This window comes from Argiope bruennichi, chromosome 7 (assembly GCF_947563725.1).
Source record: "Argiope bruennichi chromosome 7, qqArgBrue1.1, whole genome shotgun sequence".
In the NCBI taxonomy this organism is placed as follows: Eukaryota; Metazoa; Arthropoda; class Arachnida; order Araneae; family Araneidae; genus Argiope; species Argiope bruennichi.
Genome location: NC_079157.1, coordinates 111,749,899 through 111,762,155, shown reverse-complemented (window position 1 = coordinate 111,762,155; position 12,257 = coordinate 111,749,899). Strand labels below are relative to the sequence as shown.

At 31.7% G+C, this 12,257-nt stretch overlaps 1 protein-coding gene across 1 annotated transcript; it reads left to right on the top strand.

Annotated features, from left to right (window-relative positions):
- The first annotated feature begins 4,511 nt into the window (after positions 1 to 4,511).
- LOC129976381 (spidroin-1-like) lies at positions 4,512 to 10,604 on the top strand. Its single transcript, XM_056089913.1, has 3 exons — positions 4,512 to 4,592; positions 7,994 to 9,362; positions 10,479 to 10,604. The coding sequence occupies exons 1-2, from the start codon at positions 4,572 to 4,574 to the stop codon at positions 9,344 to 9,346; spliced, it is 1,374 nt and encodes a 457-aa protein (XP_055945888.1). The 5' UTR covers positions 4,512 to 4,571; the 3' UTR covers positions 9,347 to 9,362; positions 10,479 to 10,604.
- Positions 10,605 to 12,257: the final 1,653 nt, after the last annotated feature.

Below are 12,257 nucleotides of genomic sequence, written 5' to 3'. Positions count from 1 at the left end.
TATGTAAACAAATTATTCTTGCCTTAGCAGAACATGAACTTACTGCTTTCCAATACTTCAACTAAAAAACAAGCACTCTACATTGAAGGAACTGCTTCGTGCATTCTTTGGAGATGATCAGGTAATTTTCGAACCTGTTCAAGCTTGAAATCTCATGATTCCTGATTGTGAGATTTTTTTGGGGAAAAATCTTGTGTGTGGAGCAAAAGCATACAGACTTTGCCTGAGAACAAGTAAATACTTCATGCTTGAACATGTGTTGATGCAAATGGCATGCGCATTGAGAAATGATTAAATCAAATAAAGTTTTACATTTCAAATTCTAACTTTTTTATATGCAACTTCTCTCCTAATGGATGACATTTTAATTCTTTATCTCAGACTTTGGTATAATTTATATACTAAAATTCAACAAAACACGCCAAATAAAACTATTTCGACATAAGTCTGAATAGGGACATTTTAATTATAACCACACACTCTAACATTAAAAATCAACTGCTTACAGAAAAATCTATACGATTTTATTTATATTAAAACCTCTCAAGAAATACTGCCATTCTATTTTGACATAATAATCCAAGCATTATATATACACTTGCCACTTCTTAGTATCAAAAGTAAATTCAGGCTGAATTCTAAGATACCTGAAGCACCAGGGACAAGTAGTAGTTTTAAATTACATTTTGAAGGCACAATTTTAAAGTCTCTGTCTAAAGTAAATCATAGTTAGATTTGCATAAATCTATTTGTTTTAGAGAAGTACAGTTAGCTATGGAGAGTTGAGAAGACAAATTCTGAAATAATTAATAGTCAAAATATTTTTTCTAACAACTTCATAATTTTCAAGGTGATAAACTCATCACCAAACTTTTGTAGCTCTATACATGAATGAGAGATGTAATTCAAATTTATAGAAAATGTTGTGAGGCAAAAAAAATAAAGATGGCAAATTATTCTCATTTAGAATGGTGTGTTATTAATACACATCACTTTTCATACAATAAATGATTCTCTATGTCCCTAAAAATTAATCATCCACTTCCCGAAAATTCCTTATTCATGAAATGGAATGAATATTAATTAAAATAAATGCCATAATACTATTTATGAAGTACCAGTACCAGTACCAGATCTATAAATTACCAGAAATTAGATCATTATATATATATATATATATATATATATATATATATATATATATATATATATATATATATGTATGTATGTATGTATGTGTGTGTGTGTGTGTGTGTGTGTGTGTGTAGATACATAGATCTTTCTCTATCTCTCTCTCTCTATATATATATATCACTTTATATATATATATATATATATATATATATATAGATGTGTGTGTGTGTAACATTATTTAGGTTCAAGAAGAATGCAGGTTCGAAGCAGTGGAGAGACTTTGTATTTTTAATTTCGTTTTATTCTCTCCCGGTAGGCAGGGATGATTTATTTTCAAGAAGGTGCAGTGCGGCACAAAAACAGAAATAAGAAAGAAGGAACGAAACAAATGATCACTAGTCTTATATAACATGGGATTTCCGGATTTCCCAATTCAATACACGTGGTGACCTTTGACAAGGGCACCGAAAGTATCATTTTCACTTGAGACGTAGAATTGATTGCGCAGTAATTTTTACACAGCTTCATACGTGAAATAATATCAGGAAACAAGAGAACACTTTAGAATCACTCCGATATGGGCTGAATTAGGCAAAAAATTTAGGAAATTAATTTAGATTAAATTAGGTTTTAAAATATTATATATATATATATATATATATATATATATATATATATATATATATATATATATATATATATATATATATATATATATGTGTGTGTGTGTGTGTGTGTGTGTGTGTGTGTGTGTGTGTGTGTGTGTGTGTGTGTGTGTGTGTGTGTGTGTGTGTGTGTTTCTGAATTCATTGGCTCAAATGTGCAGGACCAGATAGATATCAAAACCAAGTGAATTTTCAGAAAAGAAATAATTGCATGCAATTTTAAATTATAATTAACTAATAAATAATTAATAGATAATTATTATTGATATTAATATTTAATCAAACTCACTTTAACTGTAAAATAAGAATCATCATTATTAATTTTTATTATTAAATCAATTTTTAAATAATACATTTGCATTCAAAATAGGTATTCTCATGATAGATTCAGTAAAAGACTCAGGCTAAAGACCTACATTTCGCACTTATTGTTCCCTGATGCCATTCAAGGTATTTGCAGCCTTACCCAAGATCCATAATTTTATGGGAGTCGCGGAAGATAAACCTTAATTCGAGAGAATGCGAGAAAGTTTCTTGGTGACCACTTCCGCTAGCTTATTTTAGATTCTTTTAAAAACTTTTTATAACTGTATAACTTTCTCTTCATAATAAAATGGAAAAGAATTCAAATTATTCCCCATTAACTTATGATGAATGTCAAAATGCATCATAAGTTAATGTGAAACTTTGGAATCAACTATTCAAATAGAACACTGTTTCATTGCCATTCCTGAATTTATATCAAAGATTTAAGTTTAAAATATTAAATTCAAGTGAATACACATATAATCTCATAAAGTTCCGTCGATCTGTCAGCGATGTGATTATTATGCATATAAGACCAACTTATTTTTTCATTAGTTCTGCTTTCTTGAAGGATGATGCATTTAAATCATCTTTCATGGCCCACAATCCTTTAATGTCAGATTTTTTAATAATGTTTTTGATTTAAATTTTTAAAATAAATCATGGGAAAAAATGCGAAAAAATTCTTGTTTTGTTCTAGGTATAATTTACGACTGAGTAACAACCTGTTGTCATTCAACAACATAAAAGTCTGGATGAGTAAAAAATTATTAACGAAGATAAATTAAGAGATAAATACCTTAACTTCCAAGTTGCAGTTTTACTTGAACATTGCAGATAAAAACATCGTAATCTCGATAGCGCATTGAATATTGTTACAGCTTCAATCTTATTTTCTTATTATTTAGATGCCAAAATTGGGAATGTTGACAATAAGCGGCATTTGTAAGATAATACTCTTTTGTTTTTCTTTCTACTACCACGGGCTAACAAGGAAAAGGACCACCAAAAAAGCATCCATTATTTTATTTATATATTTCATCAACAATGTTATGTTCATGTTGTATATTAACTTAATAAAATGCACTTTATGTATGTTATTGACAACAACAAGTGTTATAGATTTATCTTATTTTCATATTATTTAGATGCCAAAATAGGAAAACATAACAATAATTGGCCTTTAAAAGATAATACTAAGCTATTTGTGTACTTTCCACTGCCTCGGAGTAACAAGTAAAAAGACCAGTAAAAGAAGATTATAATAATTTTAACAATAAAGCAAAATCATAATGTGATTCATTTGTAATAATATATTAAAAATAATATTTCGAATCGGCTACTATTGTGTTACTGAATTTAGTAGGAAATCTGAAATTCTACTATCTAAAAATTATTTGGAAAAAAACCCCATTCTTCGCAATATTTAAGTACTTCATTCAGATATGCAATATGAGTGAGCAGCACAGCCCAAAACAAAATGTCAGTGCTAACTGAATATGTTCGCAAAATGATAGGAACAAATGTAATACGTAGTCATCAAAGACCAAAAACGTATTAAAATCTGTTATTTTTAACCTTAGAATTCAAGTCTTTTCAAGGGCCGTGGTGGCCTGGTGGTAAGGTCACGGCTTGTGCTCTGTAGGGTTTCAAGTTCGAGACCCCATTCCATCGAAAAATCGCCTGTAAGGGGGTCTGTTGCACGATAAATCCGTCAGGGCTAAACGTCCTCCCGTTGGTGTGGTGTGGAGAGGGGGGTGCCAGCTCCGGTGTCGTCCTCGTCATCTGACCACGGTTCAAAATTACGAGGTCCGTCCCAAAATAGCTCTAGTGCTGTTTTAAAATATAATAAAACTAAATATAAATAAACTAAAAATGCAAATCTTTTGAAAATAAATTAAGGCGGCGATGGTCTCTCATGTTTAAAAAACAATTAAAACAAATAAGGCTTGATTAATTATTTTCTGAAGGTAAAATTTTATCCATTTTCCTCCATTATGTTGGCAAATATTATTCACAAATACCGATGAATAAAATTTCCCCACTACTTATACACTATAGAATTGTTCACTTCAGAAAAAGCATGGAAATTTCCTTGATCGTATGCGAAAAATAAATATTAATCAAACATTTAATTTTATTGAATAAAATGCGACTGATAAACCATTATTCAATGTAAGAAATAAATTTAATTATTAGTTTATTTTTCACGATTTTACTTTAGAAAGATCCGAGCCGTGGCCAATTAGAGCTTGCTTATATAATTATTACTGTGAACAAACAATAAAAATGTGTTTGTAAAGGATTATTAAGATTTGTACGCAATCAAAAATAAACATTTATGATGACTGTCATTACTATATATATATACAACAGTTCCTGGAAATGTGAATATTATCTGTCATTCAAGTAAAGGACAGCAAATTCTTCAATTAAGAGTTAAGCATCAGTTAAGAGTCTACCATCATGGGAAATATGAAGCTTTTGGTAAGAAAATATTTCACTATTTTTACTAACAATTAACATTTTAGATGTATACTTTTCAAATTTTTAAGTTATGTTTCAAAACGAGTTGTTTTCAACTTTTTTTTAACTATGTCATTTATAAGTTTTCACAAACCTACTAAGACTTATTTCAGGCAGAGATTGTAAAATGGTAATGAAAATGTTCTTTTAGTTACATGCTAATCTTTCAAGCTTAGAGACGATCTGGTGATTCAACACGTCATTGAGTTAACTTGGATCTTAGTTGCACAAGTGTAGAGAACTGATAAGCATAATTAATGCTTGAGCTATTATGGAGATATAGAATATATTTTACAGTCATTTTTTTTTAAGTTTTCAGAACTTTAAAATAGTATATAATTTCTGTAGGAAATTATTTTTGCTTTCAAAGTTTTCCTTTTATGTAATGCAAGTCAACTGATGTAAACCACCCTCAATAATTGAACTGATTTCGCCTTGGTCTAAAAATATTCCCTTCCAAACAATGCATGCATGTAGGCTAGATTTTCTCTGAAAGCTCTTACAAAAGTTCACTTCCCTTTCCCTTTTATCATATTTATTGCTGAAAGATGTCATTTCTGCCTTGATGCTATTCTGATATTTCTATGGATATTTGAACAAAAAAAGAAAAAAAAGCACTTCATTACTTTTCTCTAATATTATGAATTCTTGAATACTTTCATTCCTTAATTATACTACAAGAAGAAGGATTACAGCTAACACCACTTTTAACATATAGAAATATGTCAAGTTTCATGAATGATACTGTTGCAGATGGCCTTAGATATGTTGTTGATTCCAATAAGGGTTTTGTTATGAAATTCTAAAGTAGGAATGGATATTTTTTGCTGATTACTTTAGCATATCATGTTGCGATGGATATCGTTATTCTGTGGCATTATCATATTATGACCCTTGTGATAGTCCACTTTTACACATTTCGGGGGGGGGGAGGTCAGTGTAATAGTAGAAGTGGCAGGAAAAAGTCAATGGTGAAAAATCATCAAAGTGAAAATGAGCCTGGATGATTATAAGATTTTATCAATCAAATACAAGTGGTCATCTTCATTCAGAAACTTTCAAAACGGATATCACAATAATTAAAGAAAAGTGCCAGTTTTGAGAGTGTATTGCTGGAAAATCTTTTCTAATACTAACGTATTTAAACCTATGACGTATTTAAAATACGTATTTAAACGTATTATTGTATTCAAACTATCCTTGATTTATGAACGTGGTTAGATATGATTGTATTGATTGAGCTTGTATTAGATAATTTCTTTTGGCTCTCGGAAGTATTCCAGGATTAATAAATTATATTGATGCAAATTATTTTAAATATGTGGTTGGCTCAAGTTATAATAATTTTGCTTGAAATTCTGAAGTAAAGATGGAAATTTGTAGTAAAATTCTGGCTTAGTGATGAAACTTTTTTAATTTAGTTATTTTTAACCCTTTATTTAACGAATTATATTACTATCGATTTTTAAATTTTGTTTTTACATCAATCGTTAAGTTTTGGTGCAGAAAAAGACCCAGGCAAAGAGATGATCGTTTCACAAATGCACATTTCAATGTCTACTAATAATAAAGATTAATGTGTATGTGTTAGCTTGTGATACTGTATGTCTACTGGTGCTCTGTAATCTATGACTATTTGATCTAGAGCTACCTAACATAGCACAAATGTATTTTAAAGAGTCAGAACGTGTTTTTTTGAGATTGTTTTGCAAATTAAGTATCAAAATAGTTGGCGTTTTATCGTTTCACAAATTTTAACTAAGCGAAAAATTTGGTATTTTTCAGTAATGTCTTTTTTTAATATTGTAGCACTTAACCAATTTTCATAGAATTTTACAACTCTAAAAATTAAAATTTTTAATTGTACTTTTTTTTGTAGCATAACGTTTGTTCCGCGTTTTAATCAGATTTTAAAAAAGGTATTTTAAGTACCTTTTTTTTCTATATATTTCATTTTTGAAGTGAACCTCAGATAATTTCGTTGCAGTTACTAATAATTTATTCTTATTTTTTTAACCGTTGCTAGCGATCAAGATATCAAATTTCGATTTATTTTTTTCCATATTTAGAAAGTTTCAGTATAAAACGCATTTTTAGTCTAATTTTTAAAAATTTTGTTGTGCTTGCAATTAAGGTTTAGCTTCAAAATCAAGAAATGGAGAAAAAATTTTAAAATGTATCCATTTTGAAATATTACAGCTCTTTCCTGAAATATAATTGGATATCAAAACATATAGATAAAAAAAATTAGGAAAATTCTTAGAATTATATACACATTAATGTAAAGCTTTTAAAATATAATGAGTTGTATGTGCATCAAAATTTAAATTCCAAATTTTTTTCTGTGGAAGCCGTTAGACATTAATGCAAAATATTTAACTGTAATATTTAACTATTGTCAATCACATCGAATAAGATGGTTATCAAAGACTGCTAGTATTCATTGATTCCCTCAACCCTAGGACAGCCAGCTCAATTTCGAGGAGGCTAGTATAAAATATCTTTGAGTATTTCTTTCTGATTCATAATAAATATATAAAATAAATACTTAATGTCATTTAATCGCACAGAATATTTTATCTTAGTGATTCTGTTTATTTAATGCATAAAAGGGTAATAAAAACTTTTCGCAAATCGATATTTAAATTTCATTATATGGCTTGTAAATTTTCCAATAAGATGCAATAAATTTTCTGCCTCCGCATTAAACTTTTAAGTTTTAATAATTAGTATTGCATTTATTGTATATTCATTCAAGACCAAAAAATTCAATTACTGCCTCTTGTTGAAACATGTGAATCAAAACGGATTTCGATTTTCATATCTTTTCCCTTCCATCTTCTTTCCTCTTTTAATTTCATAAACTTTATCTGAAACCTCTACAGTTAGCCACATATCTACATACAGTTTCAATTTTGTTGATTGCCAGATCTCTATATCTTTTTAGTTTTGAAACATTCCAAGCTCAGATACCTAATAGGTTGTATGTGAAAACAAAGGGAAATGTAGAATTTCATAGAGTTAGGCTTCAAAATATTCTAATGTATTGTGAACACAGGAAGCCAAAATGGAGTAATAAAAATGTGTTGAAATCGATGAAAGAACATTAAAAGAAGTAACGCAAAAATGTGGTAATACTCATTTAAAAATAGTTTAGGGGAAAACTGACATTAATTTTCACGAGATTCTATAGTAAAATTCCTGCATTAAGGAGAATCACAAATGAAATCTCACAGGTCAATGAATAAACTAAAGAGGGATGAACTTAATTCAAACGAAACGGTAATACTAACATTTAATCAAAAACTTATTTTCAAATCTCATCACCTCATTATAATTTCTTCTTCTTTTTTTTATTTCAGATCTGTAGTGTTCTAGTGCTGGTTGCCCTTTCAATGCCAACAACTGCCCAATATGGCGGTGGTGCTGCGGCGGCCGGTGCTGCAGCTGCTGGGGGTGCAGGTGGATTTGGTCCTCCAGTCGGAGTAGCTGGTGGTGCTGCTGCAGCCGGTGCAGCAGCTACCGGAGGTGCAGGTGGATATGGTTATCCAGTCGGAGGAGTTGTCCGTGGTGGTGCTGCAGCCGGTGCGGCAGCTGCCGGAGGTTCAGGTGGATATGGTTATCTAGTCGGAGGAGTTGTCGGTGGTGGTGCTGCAGCTGGTGCAGCAGCTGCCGGAGGTGCTGGTGGTCTTGTTTATTCCCATGGAGTTGGTGGTGGTGCTGCTGCAGCCGGTTCAGCAGCTGCCGGAGGTGCCGGTGGTCTTGGTCATTCAGTAGGAGTAGCTGGTGGTGCTGCTGCAGCGGGTGCAGCAGCTGCCGGAGGTGCCGGTGGATATGGTTATCCAGTCGGAGGGGTTATCAGTGGTGGTGCTGCAGCCGGTGCAGCAGCTGCCGGAGGTGCTGGTGGATATGGTTATCCAGTCGGAGGAGTTGGTGGTGCTGCGGCAGCCGGTGCAGCAGCTGCCGGAGGTGCCGGTGGTCTTGTTTATCCAAATGCAGTTGGTGGTGGTGCTGCGGCAGCCGGTGCAGCAGCTGCCGGAGGTGCCGGTGGTCTTGTTTATCCAAATGCAGTTGGTGGTGGTGCTGCGGCAGCCGGTGCAGCAGCTGCCGGAGGTGCCGGTGGTCTTGTTTATCCAAATGCAGTTGGTGGTGGGGCTGCTGCAGCCGGTGGAGCAGCTGCCGGAGGTGCCGGTGGTCTTGTTTATCCAAATGCAGTTGGTGGTGGTGCTGCGGCAGCCGGTGCAGCAGCTGCCGGAGGTGCCGGTGGTCTTGTTTATCCAAATGCAGTTGGTGGTGGGGCTGCTGCAGCCGGTGCAGCAGCTGCCGGAGGTGCCGGTGGTCTTGTTTATCCAAATGCAGTTGGTGGTGGTGCTGCGGCAGCCGGTGCAGCAGCTGCCGGAGGTGCCGGTGGTCTTGTTTATCCAAATGCAGTTGGTGGTAGGGCTGCTGCAGCCGGTGCAGCAGCTGCCGGAGGTGCCGGTGGTCTTGTTTATCCAAATGCAGTTGGTGGTGGGGCTGCTGCAGCCGGTGCAGCAGCTGCCGGAGGTGCCGGTGGTCTTGTTTATTCCCATGGAGTTGGTGGTGGTGCTGCTGCAGCCGGTGCAGCAGCTGCCGGAGGTGCCGGTGGTCTTGTTTATTCCCATGGAGTTGGTGGTGGTGCTGCTGCAGCCGGTGCAGCAGCTGCCGGAGGTGCCGGTGGATATGGTCGACGATGATGAGAATTTCCATGTAGTAAGACATAACTGCTACTTTTTTTATTACAAAAGATTTTTAAAAAAGATTTGGCCATATTTTAAATACATAGACATACATTTATTCTAGAGTCGAAATATTATATAAATATATATATGTGTGTGTGTGTGTGTATTAAAACGGCATATAGTTTTAATAAAACAGCTCATGAAGAATGTTGTGTATATATTAGGTATTATTAATGCTTTATGAAATTAATTTAAAGACTAAATAATTGCGATTAATCAAAAAATTCGTATTGTATTGCTACTATAATCGATGCACTTTGACTAAAACTGAATAAAACAAATTTAATACTTATATTGAAAAATTAGGTTCTACGTTAGGAATCAGGATATTAATGTAATAAGAAATTTTCAAAGACTGAAGGTATTTTGTGATAATATATATATTTGCTTAAACACTGTTATTTTTACAAAATTTATGATGTTTTTTAAAAATATAATACATTTCTTTGAAAATTTTCTAGAAATTTAGTTTATCATCTAAACATTTTATTTGAATTATTTATTTATTAAAATTTAATGTTAAGGTTCTTTATAACCTAGTATGCTTATTATGATGTTTTTTCGCAGTAGTTATATATATGTTCTTTCCTTGTGAAAAATGCGTCAAATTATTACAAATGTAAACAAAATTTTTGTTCCGAAAATAGCTGCTTACTCATTTTAATGATTTTATATTTGTAAAAAAATTCTTTTATATTTAAGAGAATTTCAGGGCATTATATTATAGCATTTTTTTTTTTTTTTACTTAACTTTTAAAATTTTCTATTCAACATTTGTTCTTTGTTTGAATATGATTTTTATATAACGTTTTTACATAAACTGAATTACATTTACATGTAAAATTTTAGCTCTATTACATTAATTCCTCAATAATTTTTATTAAATGAACATATCACAGTAATAAAATTAATTAAGGGGCAATGATTATGGTCGTAGGTGTTAAAGATTTTGAAAAATAAAATTATTTCTTACTAAATCTCAAAAAAAATACTATATTCATTTTTTTTTTAAATCACGTATTACTTAACTCGTGTTTTGTATTCAGAATCTTCTTGCTTTATGTAATTCATTTTAAACTTTTTCTAGATAACAGGATTAAATTCTGGAGCATGGGAAATAACCAAGATTTTTTTCTGCAGTGGAGTGTAACGTGCTTTGAAATATTGTGTAATAAACAGTTGAAAATAATAATAAAAAAAACCATTAAAATTTCTCGTCTTTGTAATCATTTTTGCATTTAAATGCAATTGATTTTACAGCATAGAATAGCAAAAATTAATACGAATTTAAAATTCACTTTGATTTCTTATATTTTTTTTAAAAAAAATATACACATCCCACTGAATTAGTAAATTTTTTCAGATATAGTACATTTCAAGACTGAATATAGATTTTAAATAAGTTATTCATATTTGTATAAAATAAGGAAAATTTCTTGCTGAATTTGCTGAAATTTTGACTGCTTCTTAAAGGCCTAATAAACAGTTCAATGATAGTGTTTTACAGATTAAATTCTAAAGCATGGGAAATAATCAAGATTTTTTCCATCGACGGAGTGAAATGTAGTTTGAAATAATGTGTAATAAATAGTTGAAAATAATAATAAAAAATTTAAGTGGAATTGTTTTTACAGCTAAAATACTGCATAGAATAACAAAAACTAACTCGAGTTTGAATTCCAATATGATTTCTTATATTTTTTTGAAAAAATATATACGTATCCCACTGAATTAGTAAAACTTTTAGATGATATAATGCATTAGAAGATGGAATATAGATTAAAAATAGTAATGCAGGAAAATAATAGTAATGCATTTGTAAGTAATGCAGGAAAAAAATTACGAAATAATAACCTGCTTCTTAAAGGCAAAATTTAAAAAAAAATTTCAGTAATAGTGTTTTACAGCAGAATTTTCTTCATCCAGCAATCGCGACATCTCGACGGTACTAGATAATAGATTTTCCGCGAGTACATGTTTCAAGAAATTTTACTTTTATATCTCAGTTCCTTCCTCTGATCCCATTTCAGTCAGCCAGAAAGAATAAATGTCATAGCTATCAGTGAAGCTAGAGTGAATATTATGCTTTCAGTCCGTCTAATAATTCACTACGAATTTGCATATTAACATATAAAATAAATTAGTTTTTAAAAGTTTCATATATACGCATGATAATTAAGCTTGAAATAGATATACTTTTGTGTTTAGAAACTGAACTGCTTATTTTATTTACGGGGAAATGAATAGAAATTGATATTGTTTATCTGGCATTTCTTTTGAAGCAACAATCCTTTGCAGTAATAGAGTGCTTGCTATGTTATAATAAAAACTACAAATACGGATTACAAGTCTTCTCTTTAATGATATTTTAAACAGCGCTTTCGTAACTATCTATTTCACTTCTCTTGTATTTCAAAATGTTTGCCATTTAAGCAAAATCTTTGTTTGAGAAAATGTAATATACAGAAACGAATATCCAAGGAGGGAAATACTTTACACAAAATGTGTGCACATGCTAAGACATACGAATTAAATAACTATACAAGTATTTTAATAAACAAAAGGCGTAACAATAGGATAGTTACACTGTAAAACGACCAACGGCGAGCAATAGTCGCACCACAATATTGCATATTGCAAAATTTTGGGAAATATTGAAGAATACATGGAATTCCGAATACCATGTCAACTACTCAATAATATCTTGTAATTTATAAAAGCATTGATATAGATTCAATGGTCTTTTGAGGGACCATTTTTCAGGATGATAAGATGATTCAACTAGAATGTTCATAAGAAATTACAAGTGTACTTTAAGAAAATTAAAATTTCCTTAGTTAATTAAAATTTGTTCAGTGTGGTTTAA

Coding starts and splice junctions, on each gene's coding strand:
- LOC129976381 (XM_056089913.1), top strand. CDS start 4,572: ATGGGAAATATGAAGCTTTTG. Junction 4,593..7,993: donor TGGGAAATATGAAGCTTTTG/GTAAGAAAATAT, acceptor TTTTTATTTCAG/ATCTGTAGTGTTCTAGTGCT.